Source organism: Rhamphochromis sp. 'chilingali' (genome assembly GCF_963969265.1).
Source record: "Rhamphochromis sp. 'chilingali' genome assembly, chromosome: 20".
NCBI classification, from domain to species: Eukaryota; Metazoa; Chordata; class Actinopteri; order Cichliformes; family Cichlidae; genus Rhamphochromis; species Rhamphochromis sp. 'chilingali'.
This window is the reverse complement of record NC_137947.1, coordinates 164519-186273: the sequence shown is the minus strand read 5'-3', so window position 1 is coordinate 186273 and position 21755 is coordinate 164519. Positions and strand designations below refer to the sequence as shown.

The 21755-nt window shown below is 45.2% G+C and overlaps 1 protein-coding gene across 1 annotated transcript in view; it reads left to right on the top strand.

Annotated features, from left to right (window-relative positions):
* The first annotated feature begins 17914 nt into the window (after positions 1-17914).
* The window catches only part of ubr2 (ubiquitin protein ligase E3 component n-recognin 2), a 57425-nt gene continuing 53584 nt past the window's right edge, over positions 17915-21755 (top strand). The window contains 1 exon segment of the mRNA XM_080869333.1: positions 17915-18040. Within this exon segment, the coding sequence (XP_080725459.1) occupies positions 17960-18040 (81 nt within the window). The 5' untranslated portion in view covers positions 17915-17959.

The window sequence follows — 21755 nt, the reverse complement described above, 5'->3', positions numbered from 1 at the left end:
AAAAATGGCAACTAATGGGCATGGTTTGAGCGTAACGCTCAAACCATGAGAAAGCACTTCAAAAAAAATAGTCCAGTATAACTGAAGTGTCGGCCAGGCAAAAAACATATGAGTTAAATCACAGGTCAGGAATGCCGGGGTATATTTTAGATAGTCTAGATCTTGAGAAGTGTAATCTGTATACAGTCTTAAACTGAATAAGAGAGAGTCTTGCACATGAGGCTAAGGTATGAATTTTGTCAATTACTTTGTCCCAGTAACCTTCCCCAAGCTTTTTTTTCCCCTTTCTCTCTTTAAAAAAAAAAAAAAAAAAAAATGCATATATCAATCACCTGGATCACCTGTTGAGAAAGAAAAAAGAAAACAAGCAGAAGAGAACAAGAGTAATAGAATAAACAACATCACAATGATATATGGGAATATGACAGTAAATACTAAATATTAAACATTATTGTGCAGCACATAAGATCAACAGAACACAGTGTGCTTTGAGGTAGGAGCCAAAAAGGGTGTAGTTTGTGGGTGTGATCACCCGTGTGTACACCTGTGAGCATGGACGCGCTTGTTTTTTGTTTTTTAAAAGGTTCCTTCATGTAATGATCTGCTAGAGGGTGTGGGGGGGCCACAGCCCCGTCCTCCAGGGCATGAAGCAGGTATGGAGGAGATCAAAACTCCAGACATCCAGAGGCCCACAGAACACAAGAGACCAAGGAAGACCAACAGAGGGGCAGCCGCGCCACTGTCCCAGAAAGAGCTGAGGAGAGCCCCAGATGAGGGCTCACTTAGCAGCCGCGGAGCAGAAGCCAGGGGGGGTTGCAGTGACGCGCCCGTGAGCTCCGCCGGCAGCCAGCTGTGCCTGAGAGACCGAGCCCCAGGCTGAGAGGCCGGGGGCACCCCACCTCTGAATTGGCCCGAGCGAGCCCCAGGCTCCAGGCCCCGATAAGCGGCCGCCAAGGAGTGGGCTGGTGTGTACCTGGACGCCCACCCCCAGACACAAAGAACCACCACCAACGCACCGATGTCTGAGGGAGTCCGCCACTGGCAGGGGAAAAACCAAAATAACCACCGGGTTGAGTCAAACGATGATTTCAATGATCACACGCGTGGGAGATGGACACCGTACGCAGACAGCATTAGATCTCAAAATGGTGGAGCATTGATCAAACTCTTATAGCCTCTAGTGGCCCCCACCTAATCATAAAAGCCTAAACATTCACATGCTTTCTCTCACACGGCGCCTAAGCTACGACCTTGGCTCCCTGTTTATCTGCTCCTGCTGAGATGGGGCAGAAAACTCCAGTATATTCTGTTCTCTTCTAATCAGACAAATAAGGCGATGACTTTCTGCGAACAGTATTTCTTATAACTCAGCAGTATAATGCATCATAAAACAACATCATTCATTCACAATAAATCAGCAGTCTAATGTAATGCAAATCAGTTTAACAGATGCAATAGTTATCACCTTCTTCTAATTCAGGAGAATAATGCAAACTAAAACTACATAATAATTCACAATCTTTAATTAGGGGTATAACATGGCATAAAATAATATTCTAATCTCACACTCCCCCTGATGAGCTCTTTAGAATAAAGAGCTCACCTACACTCTGCAATCCAGTGTGGCCGAGTTCATTTCTTCTCACTCCTGAGGCCCTTTGTCCCCCTGATGGGCGAACCATATGTGAGATGACCTCTGTGTTTGCACAGTTCAGATGCAAGAAAAACTGTTATTACAACAGTAGCAGGTACAGATGACACTCCCCAGTTCTCCCACAGCTTTATTTTGGTGCTACCTTATACCCTTCAGACGTACTCAGACTAGAACCTCTGTCCAAGGAGCTTTTAGCCTTTATTTTATTGCTGCAGCTACCAGTGTTGTCCAGTTGGGTGATCCTCTGCTCTCCTTTCTTCAACCTCAGGGGTTAGACAACCCTTCAGTCGTTGCACAGATCAGGGGATTATTCTGCCCCGATTTCAAACAACGATCTGTGTATCCTCGGGTCCTGTGTATCCTGTGCATCCCCCAGAAAAAGGAACAGGAACGTGTCCCCCTTTTGACCATGAGCCTCTCGAACCTTGTTGGTCTGGTCTTCCTGGATTTCCGCCAACCCCTTCATGGTTATTGCTGTGTTTATGGGATCCATCCTTTGAGGTGACTAATCGGAGCCCAAACGCCATGACCCTTGGACCCAGTTGGTGTCTCGGCAGTCACTGTGTCTGTCTCTGCTGCGAAGGATCCTCGTATATTTGTGACCTCGTCTGGTGTCTGTTCCTTTCTCTGTAAGAGACAGAAAACCAAAACACCTCTCTTCCTAGCCCTAATAATCTAATGTTGTTATCTACTGACCTTCTGGTGATTCAGAATTGGTTTAGAATATTCATATGCACTCAAGGCATTTCCTACACTTTATCAGTCCGGACCATCACGCAGAACAAAGCTTATGACCTTCAAAAGACCGAGTGCCAACTCATTATAAGCACATTTGCAAGGCGTGTCTGAAAATTATTAAAACCACTCATTTTAACAAAAGACATCAAAAACAAATTAGCCATTTTTAATTCTAACATTTGCCCCCCCCCCCCCCCCCCCCTTTTGACACATTCCCATGTGTCAAATCAACGGAGCTAGAAAATTAAAAGAAAAGGTTAGTGACCTCATATCTTAGAAAGTATGAGACCTTCTCCTATCCAGTGTCGTTGCTCCAGTCTGTCATCCTGTGCCAGGGAATGAAGTCAATTTAATTGTCATGTTAGATCTGTTCAACTCCTGGCTCCGCCCAGAGCCTGCATCCGCAGAATTGCCATGAAACAAAACCTGTATTAATATGAACTTCACTTGAATATGAACATGTCGACACAGCAAAGGAACATGCTCTCCTTCTCGAGGACAGGCACTGACTCCCACTTATCTCCTGGAGCCAACTGTCCCTTAGGGAGACACAACATTGCAGCTACAAGGTTCTGCAGATTGTTAAGTTGATCTGTGTGTAATGCTCTGAATCAGGTATGTAAAATTAAATGAATGTCGTTTAATCAACTGCCACTACTTAAAACTTAGCAAAAGATATAACTGAATAAAAGATCACAAAGAAAAGCATGACATCGGTGTTATGTAAGCGCGTGCGGCCTTCAGTGCTCGAAGTCACTCCAGTCTATAGATCAGCCAAACATCGCGCTGACTGTAGCTTTTAACCCTTATTAACTTGAACACAACTCTATAATGAGCAACAAACTGCAATATGTATAAAAATGATCATGGTTACACCTGCAATGAAAGATCATATGATTATCCTGACACCTGTAAATAGAAGATTAACCTGAGGTTATAACAATCACTGTAATACAAATGTTAATGTAATGTCAATAGCTTCAAGCAATGTTTAATGCAATGCTTGTTATATGATTCTGATGTAACGATAATGCTGATGCTGAAATAACAGTAAAACACCCCCTTTTACACCCACTTTACATTCATGGGAACTGTGTGGAGAGGGTATGCTCCATGAGGTTTCTGGGCGTGCAGATCTCTGATGACCTCTCCTGGACTGCAAATACTACGTCGGTGGTTAAAAAGGCCCAGCACCGTCTCCACTTTCTGAGAGTGCTCAGGAGGAACAACCTGGAGGAGAGGCTGCTGGTGACATTTTACAGAGCCACCATAGAGAGCATCCTAACGTACGGCATAACAACATGGTATGCAGGGTGCTCAGCTGCGGACAGGAAAGTACTGCAGAGGGTCATCAACACAGCCCAGAAGATCACTGGCTGCTCTCTGCCCAGCCTGGAGGTCACTGCAAACTCTCGGTACCTCAGCAGAGCTGGCAATATCATCAAGGACCACTCTCACCCCAGCAACCAACTGTTTGAACTATTACCGTCAGGCCGACGGTACAGGTCACATAAAACCAGGACAAACAGATTCAGGGATAGCTTCTTTCCCAGAGCTATCACCGTAGTAAATAAGCACAAAAACAATTGAACCTATTCCATACCGTCACTGTCATTATATTATGCTGCTATTCATACTGTCATTATATTAATGCTGCTATCCTGTATATATTGTACATACTATTGTTTGAGTACTTACGATTGTTTTTTTGTACTTTTTATATTTTACATTTATATTTATTATTGAATCTTGCACCAAGGGAGTGGCACTCCAATTTCGTTGTACTCTGTACAATGACAATAAAGTCTATTCTATTCTATTCTATTGTATTCTATTCTATTCTATCCCGTTCATAAACTTCACACATAAACGTTTATAAATGCCTCTTTTAAATTATATTTCCCCCTGTTTTTCCCTTACTGACCACAGCAGGGGAAGCTTTGTTTTGATTCAGCCATGAATCCAGCTCACCTGATTCATCACTGAGCCCCACCGTCACTGGCAACTGACAGAGTGGCGCTGCATACTCGTCCTTTAATGTCACTATTTCCAATCTGTTAATTAGAGTGCTTAAACATGAAGTAGACTACGTCCACAACAAGTCAATACAGTTGTAAATGTGGCCAATTATCAATCTATTACCAATCAATAATGAAAAATAGCTTTTATTTTATGCATGCTTTTAGTCAACCACTCACCCAGAGGATCTCCAATCCCAGAAATTTCCTTCTCCTTAATTAATGAGTCCGTCCTCCTTCCATGCCCTGGTAACTGGTCCATCCAGAGCCATATCATCTTGAAATATACATACAACAAGCCAAACCACACCTTGGTCACACCAACCCTTTTCCGCCCTGAAGATGTCCAACGCCATCTTAGTCTGGACCAAGGTTTTAATAGTTTTGCAATTTTCATTAGTTTTTATTTTTATTTAGTTTCGACTTTGGATTTTCAATTTTATGTCAGTTGTAATTAGTTTTTACCAATTGTTTGCTAGTTTAGTTTAGTTTCTATTTTCTTTTTGAAAATCCTTAGTTTCAGTTTAGTTTTGATTAGTTTCAGTTATATTTTTAGTTGTGTTTGCAAAAATTAAGTGTAACAAAATCCCAGTTTCATCATATCAGTCATGCTCTTCTGCTTATCCTTGGGTATTGAGACTAACTATTAACTTTTGCAGCACCAGGTGTTCGTAATTTTGGTTCAAGTGAATTGATAAACCTTTTGAAGGCAATTGACTCACACAGTTATGTAGATGTCCCCGTCCTGTTGTCTCGGGATGCATCACGCTACCTTGCATGGGGTTAGCTTCTGTTTCTGGGGATGAGGGTTGAGTGGGGGGAGCTCTTTGAGGAGGGGGAGTGTGCTCCCCCTTACCTTTTCAAGGTAAGCTAGGTTAGCCTTCTTGTGTGAGCTTTTCAAGTGCACTTTAAGGTTTGTGGGATTTTTTCCCTTTAGAAATTTCCCTCATAATTTGTCTCTTTCCACTACAAGACACTTGCTTTATCCAAAACACAGTCATATTCAAAGTAATCCCAAATTGGACTCTGGCGCTTTCTCCCGACTTTTCCTGACATGATTCTGCGCGTGGATGGAGCAGCAACACAGACGACTCGACTAACGTACTGGCCACCTGCTGGCATAATGAGACAGCAAGAAAAAATCCGGAAACTAAACTTCATTTTCACCCTTGACTATTGTAGGACACGCACACATCAATGAAACTAAACACATTTTTGCTATAAATTCAGTTAATTTTAGTTAGTTTTGTGAACACTCATTATAGTTTTAGTTAGTTTTCCTTTATTTTATTTTATTTTTATTTTCGTTAACGAAAATGTTTTTTCACTTCTAGTTTTCGTTATTTCGTTAGTTTTCGTTAACGATAATAACCTTGCTCTGCACACTGGAATAAACATAATCAACATGAGCAACATTTTACTGCGTGTTATTTCACCATCTTATCGATTCCAATGCTCCATCCTTATTTGGTTTGCGACATTATGTTTATCTAGAACTCCACTCTGTCTCTAAATGTTTGAAGAATTTTTCATGTTTGGGGTCAAATTTTGAGAATTTGACCATAAGTAAAATTTATGGTGTCATCACCCCCTTCGGGGCTTACCTTTCCCAATGTTGATGATATTCCTCCCTATTCTTTGCAAGTACCCCCTTTTGGTGGCGAGAAACTGTTGGTGTGGTCAAGTGGGTGCTGTAAAAACAAAAGCTCAGGACAGAACAGTTATCAGTCATGTACTTCATACAAAATTAGCATATATTTGATTTCATATTGATCCTCTGAGTGTAATGGTACATTTTAATTTGAATTTATCGAAGCTAAACACAATAATTTTTCTTTATTTGGTCTTGTTCTTGTGCAGCACCACCTCTCAGCACATGCCCCTGTCGGTTCTATCCTACTTTTAAATTGCTGACTATTTCAAGAAAGCACCTAAAAAACGGAGACCAGTGTTTGTTATTACATATCTCCATTTTGAATGTGACAAGCCTACCATTTCCCTGTTATTCCGAGCGAGCCCTTCCGAGATGTATCCAGTCTGCAGTCAGAGATCTTATTCTGAGTATTCACAGCAGCCGTAGCCTCTCCAAGATCTTATCCGTGCTGACTCAATGAGCCCATTTTGAGAAACTCATGCCTCTCCCATCGTTCCAATCCCAGTGGGCAGCCTTGTGGGGGTTTGAACAGCCGGTTCCGCTTTCTTAATTCTTCGATAAGTCAGGGCCAAGCCAGCTCCGATCAGCCAGAACCCTGTTACCATGGTTCCGAATAGGTAGATATCTTCAGTACTCAGGCTCACCCAACCCAAACTTCTTGTTGAGAAAGGGGTGTCAATTGCATTTAGGGACCAGTTGATCCAATCCATAATTCCTCTTTTAGGTTTTAGAGAACAGACTGTGAGAGAGTGTTCCAAGGAAAAGTAATACAAAAAACATGAGACAAGACAAGGACATAAGAGGCTAAGCAGGGAAGCTAAGGGAGAGGAGGAGGAGGAGAAAAGTGCGACCGCCTTCGTCAAGAGCAAAAGCAGAAAGAAAAAAAAAAAAGAGGGGTCTGTTAAGAGGGGTCTGAGGAAGAGGTTAGCATAAGCCTGCAAAGGTTTTTATCTGGCTCCAAGACCATTATCAGTCCTTCCTTTCTTCTTGCCTCTTTTTTGGCCATTTTGCAAGCTTATCCCATGGCTATTAGCTAAATGTTTCTATACAAGCTAACACTTCACCGTGTTGGAATTCGGCAGGGAAAAAAAAGAAACTGAGTTCGGCCTGATTTTATGTTATAAAGATGTCCTGTACGTGCGCAAAATACAAGTGCAATGAGTCACTTCTAATAATCTGAGTCCGTTTAGATCTTTTTTTTTTTTTTTTTTTTTGCCTGTCCCGTTTGGCTCTTTTGCCATCAGAATTGTTGTCTAAAGGCAAAGAAAGATGCCCAACGGATTTACTTTACCAAATTGACCATCCCAGCCTTGCCGTAATGGTCTATTTGATTCACCTTTTATTGTTCATTTTATTTTCACTTACTGAATACGGGACAGACTTGACTGGGGGAAAGAAGGGGAGAAAGAAAGAGGGAAAGAGAAACAGCTGAGAAGAGGGACGGGGGAGAAGGGCAAAAGACAAAAACCAACAGAATGAGCAGAAGAAAAAAAAGAAGAAAAAAAATGCATATATCAATCACCTGGGTCACCTGCTGAGAAAGTTTAGATCATTTAAAACGTTAGGTACTCATCAGAAATTCACGAGCTTACAGAGAAGTGTCCACACAGGTCGCCATCTTGGCTCCTCCAGCAACTGATATAAGATGCCATAAGCTGAACACAGCTTCAACCGTCTGTTTGTTGAAAAATAGTAACGGACTGCATTTTCTTGTTAGTAACTTTAACGGCGTTGTAACAATAGGAATAGTAATTAGTTAGATTACTCGTTACTGAAAAAAGTAACGCCGTTTGTAACGCCGTTAATTGTAATGCAGTTATTCCCATCACTGATTATTAGAGAGGCACTGGGTTTTTACATTTGTATTGATCCGTATTTGATCTGTTGATTGTCATCACAATAATCGGCCTGTCTGGATCCATTTTCATTCACTTGTGATGAAAATGGACCAAAACAGAATAACTGACACACCACACTAACGATACTATGAGGTGACGTTATAATACACTAAAACAATCATAAAATGTTGTATTATTACTGTTAACCATTCCTCGCCGTCAGTCCCTTGACCGTGGTCGGGAGACGCGAGGGGAGATGCTTCCTCCAGGGCCGAAGTTTGTCCTCCTTCGGGGTTAACTCCCTTCACTTTTGTGGAGTAGTGAGGCAGACAGAAATCAGCCGAGGCACCGGAGAGTACTGAAGAGATGAGGCTTTAATAACAGTACTGCACACTTCGAAAACACACTGCATAGCCTGTAGCCCGTTAGAACGCTGCTCCCGGCCGCCCTCTCTACCCATGACACACTCTCTCCATTTTTATTTTTAGATAAAAGTGTTAGCCATTACCGCATATAAGGTGAGGTATAGTATCAACGAGTGCACTTCAGTGACAAAGAGGTTGGCTCAAGTAAGGTGTACATACATGTGCAAAATAAAGCATTTCAAGTGCTGTTAAGTAGAAAAGAAATTACACAACTGTAACTATTACATGGCGACCGGGAATAACTAACTTATCCTAGCATCTAGGAAGGCACAAATACAAATGGTTAAGTGCATGTAGATAACCCCGTAGGTCCTTCAGACGTGACGTGTTCCTTTGATGAGATACCACACAGGATCTCCAGTCTTATACTGTGTGTGGCAACAGTTCTTGTCGTATTGCCTTTTTGCACGCTTGACTGACTCACCCAGGGCTTCCCTGGCAATGAGGTGGGCCAGCTCCAGCCGCTCACGCATTTGCTGCACATACTCTGGAGCTGAGGGTTGGTTGTCTGGATCAGGAGGTAGACCTGCGACAAGGTCCACTGGCTCACTCAGTTCGCGGCCAAACATCATGAAGTTCGGGGTGAAACCTGTAGCACTGTGTTTGGTCACCCTGTAGGCCATAACAGCGTACGGGATCATCAGGTCCCAGTCCCAATGGCAACGCTCTGCTGTGGAGGCCAGGATCTTCTGGAGAGTGGCATTGAAACGTTCAACCTGGCCATCTGACTGGGGTCGGAATGGCGTTGTATGAGTCTTATCTATGCCAAACAAACTGCACACCCCCTGGTACACATTAGATTCAAAATTGCGTCCCTGGTCACTGTGCAGTGCTTGAGGTATCCCGTAGCGGCACACCCACTCAGATGCAACGACCTCGGCAACGGTTGCAGCCCGTTCATCTGGGATAGGAAAGGCTTCGGTCCACTTTGTAAAGTAGTCTTGTATCACAAGCACATATCGGCTTCTGCGCTCCGTCTCATTCAGTGGTCCCATAATGTCCAGCGCAACGCGCTCCATTGGGGCTCCTACCCGGACAGTTCCCATCGGAGCTTGCGGTGACATGTCTGTTCTAGTGTGCATTGTCTGTTCTGAGATGTCTGTGTTGGTAGGAGTGTTTTGACATAAAATGTCTGACTTTGTAAGAGCAGTTTGGTCTAAAGTCTTTGTTTCTGGTGTAGTGGTGTTATGACTTACCCCCACTAGACACACCGCTGTAGTAGCCGGTTGTCCCTCCACCCTCACCGGACTCAGCAACAGGGAGCTGGTGTCAGAGTCCAACTCGGATTGGACTGCCTGATGACTGGTCCCCCCGAGATGCTTGGGGGGGTCCTGCACTCTGCATGGACAGGACTGGCGACAGGGTCTTCTGGAGAGGCTATCAGCATTGGTGTGCACTCGACCTGGACGGTGGATGATCTCAAAGTTGTACTCAGCAAGCTTCTCGAGCCATCGAGCTAATTGTCCCTCTGGCTCTTTCATTTTTGTTAGCCACCGTAGACTGCTGTGGTCTGTGCGCACTTTGAAAGGCCATCCAAGGAGGTACTGGCGAAAATGGGACGTGAAATCCACGACGGCTAGTAGTTCACATCGTGTGGTGCAGTAGTTTTGTTCAGTTCTTGATAGCTTACGACTGTCATATGCCAGCACACGTTCCACGCCCTGTTGCATCTGTGACAGCACCGCGCCGATGCCAGTGTCGCTGGCATCAGTGTCTAGTGTCATTTCTCCCTGGTCAAGTGGATAGCCAAGAACAGGGGCAGAGGTGAGTCGACACTTCAGCTTGTCGAAAGCTGCTTGGTGCTCAACATGCCACTGAAAATGTGCATTCTTCTTGGTCAGGTTGTGCAGGGGTTCGGCTATAGAGGCAAAATCTTTCACGAACCGGCGATAATATGAGGCCAGGCCGATGAAGCGTCTGACCTCCTGGATGGACGTAGGTGTGGGCCACATCTGAACTTTTTGAACTTTGCTGGGGTCGGTAGCCACACCATGCTCGGATACCACATGGCCAAGATAAGCAACTTCGCGGCGAAAGAGGCAGCATTTGGCAGGTTTCAGTTTCAAGTTAGCTTGTTGAAGTCTATAGAATACCTGGCCAAGCCGTTGCAGCATCCCCGACACATCCTTAGCCAGCACTATGATGTCGTCCAAGTAGACCAGGCAGGTCTCCCACTGCATGCCAGCCAGGACGCGGTCCATCAGCCACTGGAACGTTGCCGGGGCATTGCATAGTCCAAATGGCATGACGTTCCACTCAAAGAGGCCTGTCCTAGTGCAGAAAGCAGCGGCCCTGCGTGCTCTAGGTGTCAGCTCAACCTGCCAGTAGCCTGATGCGAGGTCTAATGTGCTGAACCATCTGGCAGTTGAGAGTGTCCAGCGTGTCCTGGATGCGGGGCAGCCGGTAGGCGTCTGTTATAGTGTGGTCGTTGAGAGCCCTGTAGTCAATGCAGAGACGGTATGTCCCATCTTTCTTACGCACCATAACGATGGGCGAGGCCCAGCTGCTGCAGCTGCGTTGGGCGAAACCGCTCTGTAGACTGTCTTTGTTTCAAGATGGCGCCGAGTATGGCAGCCTCGTCGCGAGCTCCCCCAAGCAACGGCTTTCTTCTGTGTTTAATTTTCCTTTTCCTTTATTTTTTCACGAGCAGCACTTGTCTCCTTGTGTACGACCGACAAACCTTACTGGACATAAAAGACGGTCTTTCTTATAACTTTCCGGAGTTCAAGTTTTGCAACACGGACGCTCCGTTTGCAGACCCCCCATTCATCTCACCTGAGACGCCTTTGTTCTCTGGCCCTGGAGGCCGCAAACGCCGACGCAGAGGGAGAAGATCTGGCGTTCTGGTTCGACTGAGACGGCGCACTTACAGACCACCGTTACCCAGTTTATTACTGGCTAATATGCAGTCTCTGGAGAACAAGCTGTGCGAGCTTCGGGCACGGATCTCATTCCAGCGAGAGATGCGGGACTGCTGCGTGATCTGCCTCACAGAAACCTGGCTATCGGACAAAGTACTGGACTCCGCAATACAACTGCCGGGGTTCTCTGTGCACCGCGCGGACAGGTCACAGGATCTTACTGGGAAAAGCAGAGGCGGTGGTGTGTGTTTCATGATCAACAACAGCTGGTGTGATTATGCGAACGTGCACCCGGTCAAATCCTTCTGCTCACCGGACCTGGAGTACCTGATGATTAAGTGCCGGCCATTCTGGCTACCGAGGGAATTTACAGCAGTGATTATTACGGCTGTTTACATTCCCCCACAAGCCGACACTGACCGTGCACTCAGGGAACTGTACAGCGTGATCAGCAGCGAGGAAACCGCACACCCAGAGGCAGCGTTTATCACAGCCGGAGACTTTAATAAGGGAAACCTGAAGAAAGTCTCACCAAAACTCCATCAACACATCCTTTTCAACACACGTGGAAACCGGCTACTCGACCACTGTTACACCTCCTTCCGGGATGCGTACAAAGCCCTCCCCCGCGCCCCATTCGGCCAATCAGATCACTGCTCCATCCTGCTCCTGCCCGCCTACAGGCAGAAGCTGAAACAGGAAGCTCCAACCCGGAGGGCGGTGCACTGTTGGACGGACCAATCGGAGTCTGCGCTGCGGGACTGTTTTGATCACGCGGACTGGGAAATGTTTCACGTGGCCGCCAGAGACATTGATGAATACACAGACTCAGTCTGTGGATTTATCAGGAAATGCGTGGAAGATGTCGTCCCATCCAGAACAGTCAAATCCTTCCCAAATCAAAAACCCTGGATTAACGGAGATGTTCGCGCGGCACTGGCGGCACGGAACACCGCCTTTGCCTCCGCGAACACATCGGACTACAAACACGCACATTACCAACTCCGGAAGACGATCAAAGCAGCCAAACGTGAGTACAGGGACAGGGTGGAGCAACAGTTTGACAACCCTCGGAGTATGTGGCAGGGACTAAACACGATCACAGACTTTAGAGGGAAAACCAGCACACCGCAGACCACAGCCTCTCTGTGTGAGGATCTAAACGTATTCTACGCTAGATTCGACACAGCGAACACCATGAGACCAGACAGTGTGCGCACCGCGGATGACGTCAGTGCGCACACTGTGTCTGAGGAGGATGCGCGGAAGTGCTTCAGGAAGGTGAACGCACGCAAAGCTACTGGTCCGGACGGGATTCCCGGCCGCGTCCTCAGGTCATGCGTGGCTCAGCTGGCTGGAGTGTTCACGCACATCTTCAACCTTTCCCTCTCTCTGTCTGTAGTCCCAGCCTGCTTCAAAATGGCCACCATCGTCCCTGTACCCAAATCCTCCACCATCTCCTCATTGAACGACTGGCGACCTGTAGCCCTGACCCCCATCGTAAGCAAATGCTTCGAGAAGCTGGTCAGGGACTTCATCTGCTCTGCACTACCCGACTCACTGGACCCTCTACAGTTTGCATACCGCCACAACAGGTCCACTGATGATGCCATAGCCCTGACACTACACACTGCCCTGTCACACCTGGAGAAGAGAGACACGTATGTGAGGATGCTGTTTGTAGATTACAGCTCAGCATTCAATACCATCGTTCCCTCGAAGCTGGACAGGAAACTGCAGGATCTAGGACTGAGCAGCTCCCTCTGCAGCTGGATCCTTAGCTTCCTGTCTGACAGACGCCAGGTGGTCAGACTGGGCAGCATCACCTCATCCCCCATCACACTGAACACTGGTGCTCCACAGGGGTGTGTACTGAGCCCTCTCCTGTACTCACTCTACACCTACGACTGCACAGCCACTAACAGCTCCAACATCATTGTGAAGTTTGCGGACGACACTACAGTGGTGGGTCTTATCACCAACGGTGATGAGACGGCTTACAGGGAGGAGGTCAGCGCCCTGACCCACTGGTGTCAAGACAACCATCTCACCCTCAACGTCGCAAAGACAAAGGAGTTGATAGTGGACTTCCGGAGGTGCAGAGAAGTACACACCCCCATCACCATCAACGGCGCTGCTGTGGAGAGAGTGAGCAGCTTCCGGTTCCTTGGTGTACATCTGGCTGAGGATCTTACGTGGTCAGTACACACAAACAAAACAGTGAAGAAGGCGCAGCAGCGCCTCTTCTTTCTCAGGAGACTGAAAAGATTCGGCATGAGCCCCCGCATCCTCAGGACCTTCTATCACTGTGCCATTGAGAGCATCCTCACTGGATGCATCACCACCTGGTATGGCAACAGCACCGCCTACAACTGCAAAGCTCTCCAGCGAGTAGTGCGGTGCTCTGAACGGATAATTGGAGGTGAGCTCCCTCCCTCCAAGACATCTACAGGAAGCGCTGCCTGAGGAAAGCGGGGAGGATCATCAAGGACTCCAGTCACCCCAGCCATAAACTGTTCAGACTGCTTCCATCAGGAAGGAGGTTCTGCAGCATCCGGTCCCGTACCAGCAGACTGAGAGACAGCTTTTTCCATCAGGCCATCAGACTGCTGAACACGTCATAGACACCTCAGCTTCACTACTGGAACTTCAACATTATGCACTCCACACTGTATATAAATGCCACTTGTTTTGCACATATTCAACTCTGTATATTTTATATATTTTATTATTATTATTTTTATTTATTTATTTTTTACTATTTAATTTGTAAAAATGTGTATACACACACACACACACACACGTAGGAAAATATTTAGTATACACATCCAGAAATGCACACACTATTATATATTGTACATATATTTATTAGTTTCAGGTTGGCCATTCTTGTATTTTGCTCGTTTGTGTTGTTGTGTTTGCACATCTCTGTTGCTTGTGGGGCTCGCACACAAGAATTTCACTCGCATGTGCTGTGCCAGTGTGCCTGCACATGTGATGTGACAATAAAAGTGATTTGATTTGATTTGATAGATCTGCTGATTAGCATTTTGCTGCTTTTCCCCTGCCATTCTTCGTGGATTTTGTTTGACTGGGGCACCAGGACGGGTTATGATGTCATGCTGCACAAGGCTGGTTCGGCCCAGGTCAGCAGGCCCTGTAGAAAACACATGTCCATAAGTGCAAAGCAAGCGTTTCAGTTGGAGCTGTTCATAGTCATTGAGGTCTGTGGAGCTCTGGGCATAGAGCTCCTGCAGGTGCAGAGGAACCACAGGAGGGCTGGTCAGAGAGTCTGCAGCTGGGGAGACCATGGAGGGTTCCACAGTCTCAGCTGGCTGGAGGAGCCCGGCAATGGATCCCGCCTTAATTGTTACTGCTTTATTGCCAAGGTTAAAAAGGCGAAGTGGGACAGCTTTAGAAGGCTGTGCGTTGACTAGGACTCTGGCGATAAGTACTTTGTGCTTCTCAACAAAACCTTTGGTGGGACTAAGCATCATGTCACCTCGAGCTGCTGCACCAGGATGCACATTGCCTTTCACCATATACTCTTGCCCCGGTTCCACCACCATAGTACTAGCTATTCTCACTGCGTGTGACTTTGTACTGGCTTCGGTTTGGTAGTCGAGCACCTCTTCACCGAACAGAATGATGCGGCGTTTGCCGAAATCAAGACGTGCTTCAGCTTGAGTGAGGAAGGGATGCCCAAGCAGCACCTCATTTCCTGCTATATCTGCCACCAGGAAATCAACATCCACCTGTCGATTGTTGATATTGACAGGTATCTGGGCTTCACCTAGCACCGGCACGTCCCCAGGTCCCACACCAAGCAAGGTCTCAACAACTGAGGGCTGTAGTGGTGGTCTCACGTCTGGGTGGATGGAGTTGTAGTAGCGCAGCAGCAGCACGCTCCTCCGGGCTCCACTGTCCAAAACAGCACATACCTCCACTTCGTAGAGGCGCATGGGGATACTCATTTCTTGGCTTTGGCACTTAAGGTGGAGCACAGTGGGTTTTGGGCTGTCCCAAGGGCTACTGTTCAATGTTAAGGCCTTGGTGGTTTTGTGAAGGGAAGGGCACTGCTTTTGGACATGGCCCCAACCTTGACAGTTATGGCAGCAAACCCCACTCCTTTTAAAATTTCTGTGATTGTTCGGTGTTGTCGAGGGTGTGTGTGGGACAAAACGATTCGGTGAGGGGCTAGCTGCAGGTGCATGCTCAGCAACAGTCTCATCTTTGTCTTTTTCTCTGACGACAGCAGCTCGGGGCCGGCGTTCAGCTGCGTTACGGGCTCCTTGCTGCATGGCACTGGTTACATAAGATGCAGCCCTTTTAGTGGTTTCGTGTCGGTGGGCTATTTTGTATGCACAGGCAAGTGTGGCTGGGTGCCTCTCTAGCAACTTCTGTACTATTTCTGCATCACCCAGCCCATTGGTGAAAACTTCAACAGCTATAGAGTCTTGTTCAATCTCTGCTCTATTACCATATGCAACAGCCACTTTCCCATAAATGTCATCTCTGAAAACATGCAGGGCCTCACCAGGTTTACGCACTCGCTGCCTCAGTTCTACAGCAACAGCAGCTGCATGGTCAGAAGAAGGGCCATATGCAGTTTCCAGTTCGTCCACCAGGCGGCGGTAATCCCATTTAGATGAGCGGGGATTTCTGTGGATAATGGCCCCTGCTGCTCCAACTAGGCAGAATTTAAGCTGAGTTGTCATTGGTTTTTCTGACCAATAGTTGGCTTCAGCGCAGCTCTTAAACCTGTGCAGAAATTCCTTCCACGGTGTGGTGCCGTCATATTGGCCCGGACGTAGGGTGGGGACTCTCTAGTGTCACCGTCCTCTTCACTGTCAGGTGGGGGCTGACGGGGCACACAGCGGGTCTTGCCTGGTTTCGAGCGGGGTTTATGCTGTGCAGTGGTTTCCCCATAGCTTATGGCTTCATTAAGGCTACTGGAAGGCATACATTGCATGGGTGTATTTAACATTGCGTTAAACTGAGCCGGTGTGCTGTGTACAAAACTATCCATGTGAGCGGAGGAAAATGGGTTTGAGTCTGGATAGTGGATTTTCATTTGGGGAGTAGGAGCTGGATAATAGTTCATGCTGCTGCCCGTGTTTCCCTCACGGCCGTAGCTGCGGCATTCAGCTTCAACGAAGGGATTCATGCGGGAAAACTGCGGCCGGGCAGGACCATCGGGCGGCGCGAATACACCCTCTCCATTAGCATGTGTGTTAGCACAACTTTCGGCACACAGGAATGGGTTCATATGTTCACATTTAGTCACAGCCCTGTCTCTGTTAGCTTCCCTAATGCTCGCGGCACCCTCGGAGACACTGGTCAGCGATATGAACGGGTTGGAGTAATTGGTCTCAAGTCCGTACTTTTCACAAGAATGGCGAGCAGCGGCCATCGCGAGTTAGCTTAGCTACGGGCTAATACACTTGTAATTACGGTCACTCGGCTTTATCGTTAGCCGCTTTAGCCTGTCGGTTTTTCTCAGTGCTCACCACTCCTTTGACAACGTGAGAGGGTCCCTTCGTGGTTGCCAGTGTTAACCATTCCTCGCCGTCAGTCCCTTGACCGTGGTCGGGAGACGCGAGGGGAGATGCTTCCTCCAGGGCCGAAGTTTGTCCTCCTTCGGGGTTAACTCCCTTCACTTTTGTGGAGTAGTGAGGCAGACAGAAATCAGCTGAGGCACCGGAGAGTACTGAAGAGATGAGGCTTTAATAACAGTACTGCACACTTCGAAAGCCCGTTAGAACGCTGCTCCCGGTCGCCCTCTCTACCCATGACACACTCTCTCCATTTTTCTCTTTCGCTCCCCGCGTTTCCTTCACGCGCATGCTCACACACACATCACATACACTCCTTACTGCACCCAGTCACACACAAGACGGCAATTCCCGCAACATTACTATTGTTATTAATACATTTTGTTCTTATTAAACTGAACTCGTGCCCAGGAGCTAAACGTTTGTGTTCTTTTAATCTGCGAGTTAAAACCAGTGCAGGTGGTGGAAGACAGAAGGACTCTGGCCAAAATAACATCACTGATGGACAGAGTCTCCCACCCTATGCATGTAAATGTTGTTGAACTGCAGAGCTCCTTCAGTGACAGACTGCTGCATCCTAGATGCATGAAGGAGCGTTTCCGCAGGTCCTTCCTCCCTGCAGCTGTCAGACTGTACAATCAGAACTGCTCCCAACAAACATAGATGTTTACATCAATGCTGTAACTGCAATAATTTAATCAACCGATTCGCACTACAACCTGGTTTTCCTCTTACCTGTAGTTATTTTTATTTAATTTTATAACTGTACAGTACTCTGTTTATAGTAACCATTGTCCATGTGTAAATATGTAAGAAAAATTGTGTATGTTTCTGTTCTGTGTACTGTTTGTTTATATATATGTGTCTTTCTGGCTGCTGTTACAACCAAATTTCCCCTTGTGGGACAATTAAAGGATTATTCTATTCTATTCTACTCACATATGTATACATATACACTGTTTTTTATTTTATTCTATTTATTTGATTATTTATTTATTTTCCGCCTTCGTTGTATTGGTTTCTCTTCTTACTTTAGCACCTTTGTGGTTCAGCTACCCAATTTCGCTGTCCAAGAAACTGCACAATGACAATAAAAAGCTCTAAGTCTCTATTCTAAAAACAAACACCGGAAAAAACAACATTGGCCACGCCCCCCATTCTGGTCATTTCCAGTTCCAGGTTCTTCCTGCTCCAGCACCGAGCAGAGGGAGGAAAGATGGCGGCGACCGAGGCTGACAGAGATCCGTCTGCTTTATGCTCGGAGTTCCTGGATTTCTCCGCCAAAGACACCGCGTCGGTAAGCGGCTCCAGGAGCCTTGAGCCCCGCGGACGCTGCGCAGCGTGTCCCGGTGTGTGGCCGAGCTCCGGCCGCTGCTGTCCGCGCGGGTCAGCGATCCGTGGTTGTTTTCATGCTAATGCTAATGGTAACCCTAAAGCGCTACAACTGTGTGTTCACGCCTGTTAGTAACGCTGATTAAGCTGTTAACCCTTTAATGAGACGGTCCTGAGCGCCTGTTTAACGTCAGAATCACCTGGTTGCAGAAGGTCACCTGACCTGAGTACACACAGGTGAACTTGCCTGTGCAATTGTGAGAGAACAGCTGGAGCAGGTGAGCATCTCGGGTGTGTTTGACAGCTGATGGATAGATACATGAGGTTCAGGTAACGGGGTGGAACAGGTCCTGAGAACGCTTAGACCGCTGCACAGGTACGTCTCACATTTAAGTATGTTTCTTTTTCCTACCTACAGCAGGTTGTTTACCTGACTGATCACCTGATTGATCAGGCCTTACAAAGTGTACCCTGACAAATTCTCCTGATGGAGGATCGTTACCTTTACCGCTGATTCTGAGACTCACCTTTATTTTGTCCTGCTGGCTGAACATAGTTGTGCCGCTCTATAAGAACACTACACCTGTGTGTACCTGCTGACCTCATCAACCCAGCAGGTAGTGTAATCACCAGGTGGGCTAAAACTTTGCAGAGGCTGGAGCGGAAATACAAATTTTAATCTAATGAAACACTCAGAAGATCATCAGGTTCTCTGATCGATCAGGCTGCTCACACAGCTCTCAGGACACGGACAGTTTCCAGTCTGACGCAGCAAAGTGTTTGAAATGTGCGCACCTACACACACACACACACACACACAGCCTCACTGCTGCTCTGTCAGCAGCAGCTGTGTTACAGTCAGTCTGAGTTTAACTCTTCATGTTGCTCTAATATTTCAGTCTTAGGCTCTGTTCACACTGCAGGCGAAGGTGCATCAAATACAGCTTTTTTGACCCTATGTGACCCATCTATCCGATCATGGTGTGACAGTGTGAACGGCACAAATCCAATATTTTCAAATCCGATCTGGGTCACTTTCGTATGTGGTACTGAATCCGATACATATCTGATGTTTTAGAAAGCGACTGCTATTTGAATGGTCATGTTGCATTAAATCCGTCTTTTAGAATAGAATAGAATAGAATTCAACTTTATTGTCATTGCACATGCACAGGTACAGGGCAACGAAATACTTGTGTCAAGCCAGCCTCCAATTCGAGACTTGCAGTCAAGCCAGCCTCCAGTTTGTTTTACGTTCCCTGTGTATTCAAAGTATTACGGGAATGGATGTGGAAACCGGATTTCAAAATAAAAGCCAACTTCGAGTGAATTAACAGATATGTTAAGAACATAATAACATATAATTTAGGCTTTTTTTTTTTCTTTTTTTTTTTACAAACTCTAATGTTAGATCTATATGACACAGCCTTGTACCCTAATTGTGCCCTGTCACTATCAAGGCCATCTTATTTTGGATTTCAAAGTAAAAGCCCTGTGAATCTTCATTTTTGAACTACTCTTTCAATGACTTAATAATGCTCTTAAAAGCAAAAGTCGTATTTCCAAATACTATTTGAACTTTATATCAACGCTTTCCAACCACAGTCTTTTTCACAGTGATACCATATCAATATCAAGTCATTCTGATTTTGCTCTCAAAAATAAAAGCCTTTTCAAATTGTCCATAATTGACCTAACTTTCAGTGATTTCAAAATGCTCTAAAAAGGAAAATTCCTGTTTCCACAGGGTAATTCCACCTTAGATCAACAGTATACAGCCCCACAGTGATACCATATCAATATCAAGTCATTCTGATTATGCCTTCCAAAATAAAAGACTTTTTAAATTGTCCATAATTGACCTAACTTTCAGTGATTTCAAAATGCTCTAAAAATGAAAATTCCTGTTTCCACAGGGTAATTCCACTTTAGAGCAACAGTATACAACCTCACGATGTTACCATGTCAATTTCAAGTCAGTCTGATTTTGCCTTTCAAAATAAAAGCTTTTTCAATTTGCCCATATATGACTTACTCTTGGAGCGAATTCAAAATGCTCTAAGATGGAAAATTGCTGTTTCCACAGCATAATTCCACTTTAGATCAATAGTATCCAACCCCACAGTGATACCATATCAATATCAAATCAGTCTGATGTTGCCTTCCAAAATAAGACTTTTCAAATTGCCGATATACGACCTACTCTTTTAAAGAATTCAGAACGCTCTAAAAATGAAAATTGCTCTTTCCACAGGATAATTCCACTTTAGATCAACAGTATCCAACCCGACAGTAAAACCATGTAAATTTCATGTTGGTCTGATTTCGCCTTTCAAATTAATGGCCCGTCGAATTTGTCCATATGTGATATACTCTTTCAATTATTTCAGAATGTTTTAAAAATGAAAATTGCTGTTTCCACGGGATAATTTCACTCAAGATCAACAGTGCACACTATCACGGTGATATCAAGTCAATTTGCCTTTCAAAGTAATGGTCCATTGAAATTGTCCATGTATGACCCACTCTTTCACTGACTTCAGAATCCCATTAAAAGCAAAGTTGCTGTTTCCACAAGATCATTTCACTCTACATTGACAGTATACAACCCCACAGTTTTATCACGTCAGTATCGGAATTATAATTGTTCATTTGGTACTTTTAATAATTAAACGCGGATGCTGTTAACAGGAAAATTACTGTTTCCACTAAGTAATTGGAGTTCATGCAAACCATACACAACCTCTACAGTGGTAACATCTCAATCTCGTTTTGCATTTCAGAGTACAAGCCTTTTGACTTTGTTTATAGGAGCTTCTCTTTCCACAACTTCAGAATGGCATTAAATGGAAAGTTCCAGCTTCTATGAATTAATACCAGTTTGTGCCAACACATATCATTGTATATAATCTAACAGTGGAGTTGGTGACCATACTTTTCGGTGACATTAGAATGCTGTTAAATAGGAAAATCCCTGTTCCCATGCAATAATTTTTCCTCTAAATCAATAATATACTCCCTCAAAGTTGTACACTGTGAAAATCAAGTCTTTCTTGTTTTGGATTTAAAAATAATCGCCCTGGAAATGGTTTGCAAGTTGTTTTGTAATTTCTTTATATAGAATGACAGCTTCCTTTTACATCTTCATGATTCGAATTCTGTCATAATCAATTGAGTCTGATTTTGCTTTTCAAAATGAAAACCCAATATGTGTTGAAACAGAAATTTTCATTTTTAAAACATTCTGAAATAATTGAAAGAGTATATCACATATGGACAAATTCGACGGGCCATTAATTTGAAAGGCGAAATCAGATCAACATGAAATTTACATGGTTTTACTGTCGGGTTGGATACTGTTGATCTGGAATGGAATTATGCTGTGGAAACAGCAATTTTCCATCTTAGAGCATTTTGAATTCGCTCCAAGAGTAAGTCATATATGGGCAAATTGAAAAAGCTTTTATTTTGAAAAGCAAAATCAGACTGACTTGAAATTGACATGGTAACATCGTGAGGTTGTATACGGTTGACCTAAAGTGGAATTACCCTGTGGAAACAGGAATTTTCCATTGTAGAGCATTTTGAAATCACTGAAAGTTAGGTAAATTATGGGCATTTTCAACAGGCCTTTATTTTGGAAGGCATAATCAGAATTACTTGAAATTAATATGGTAACA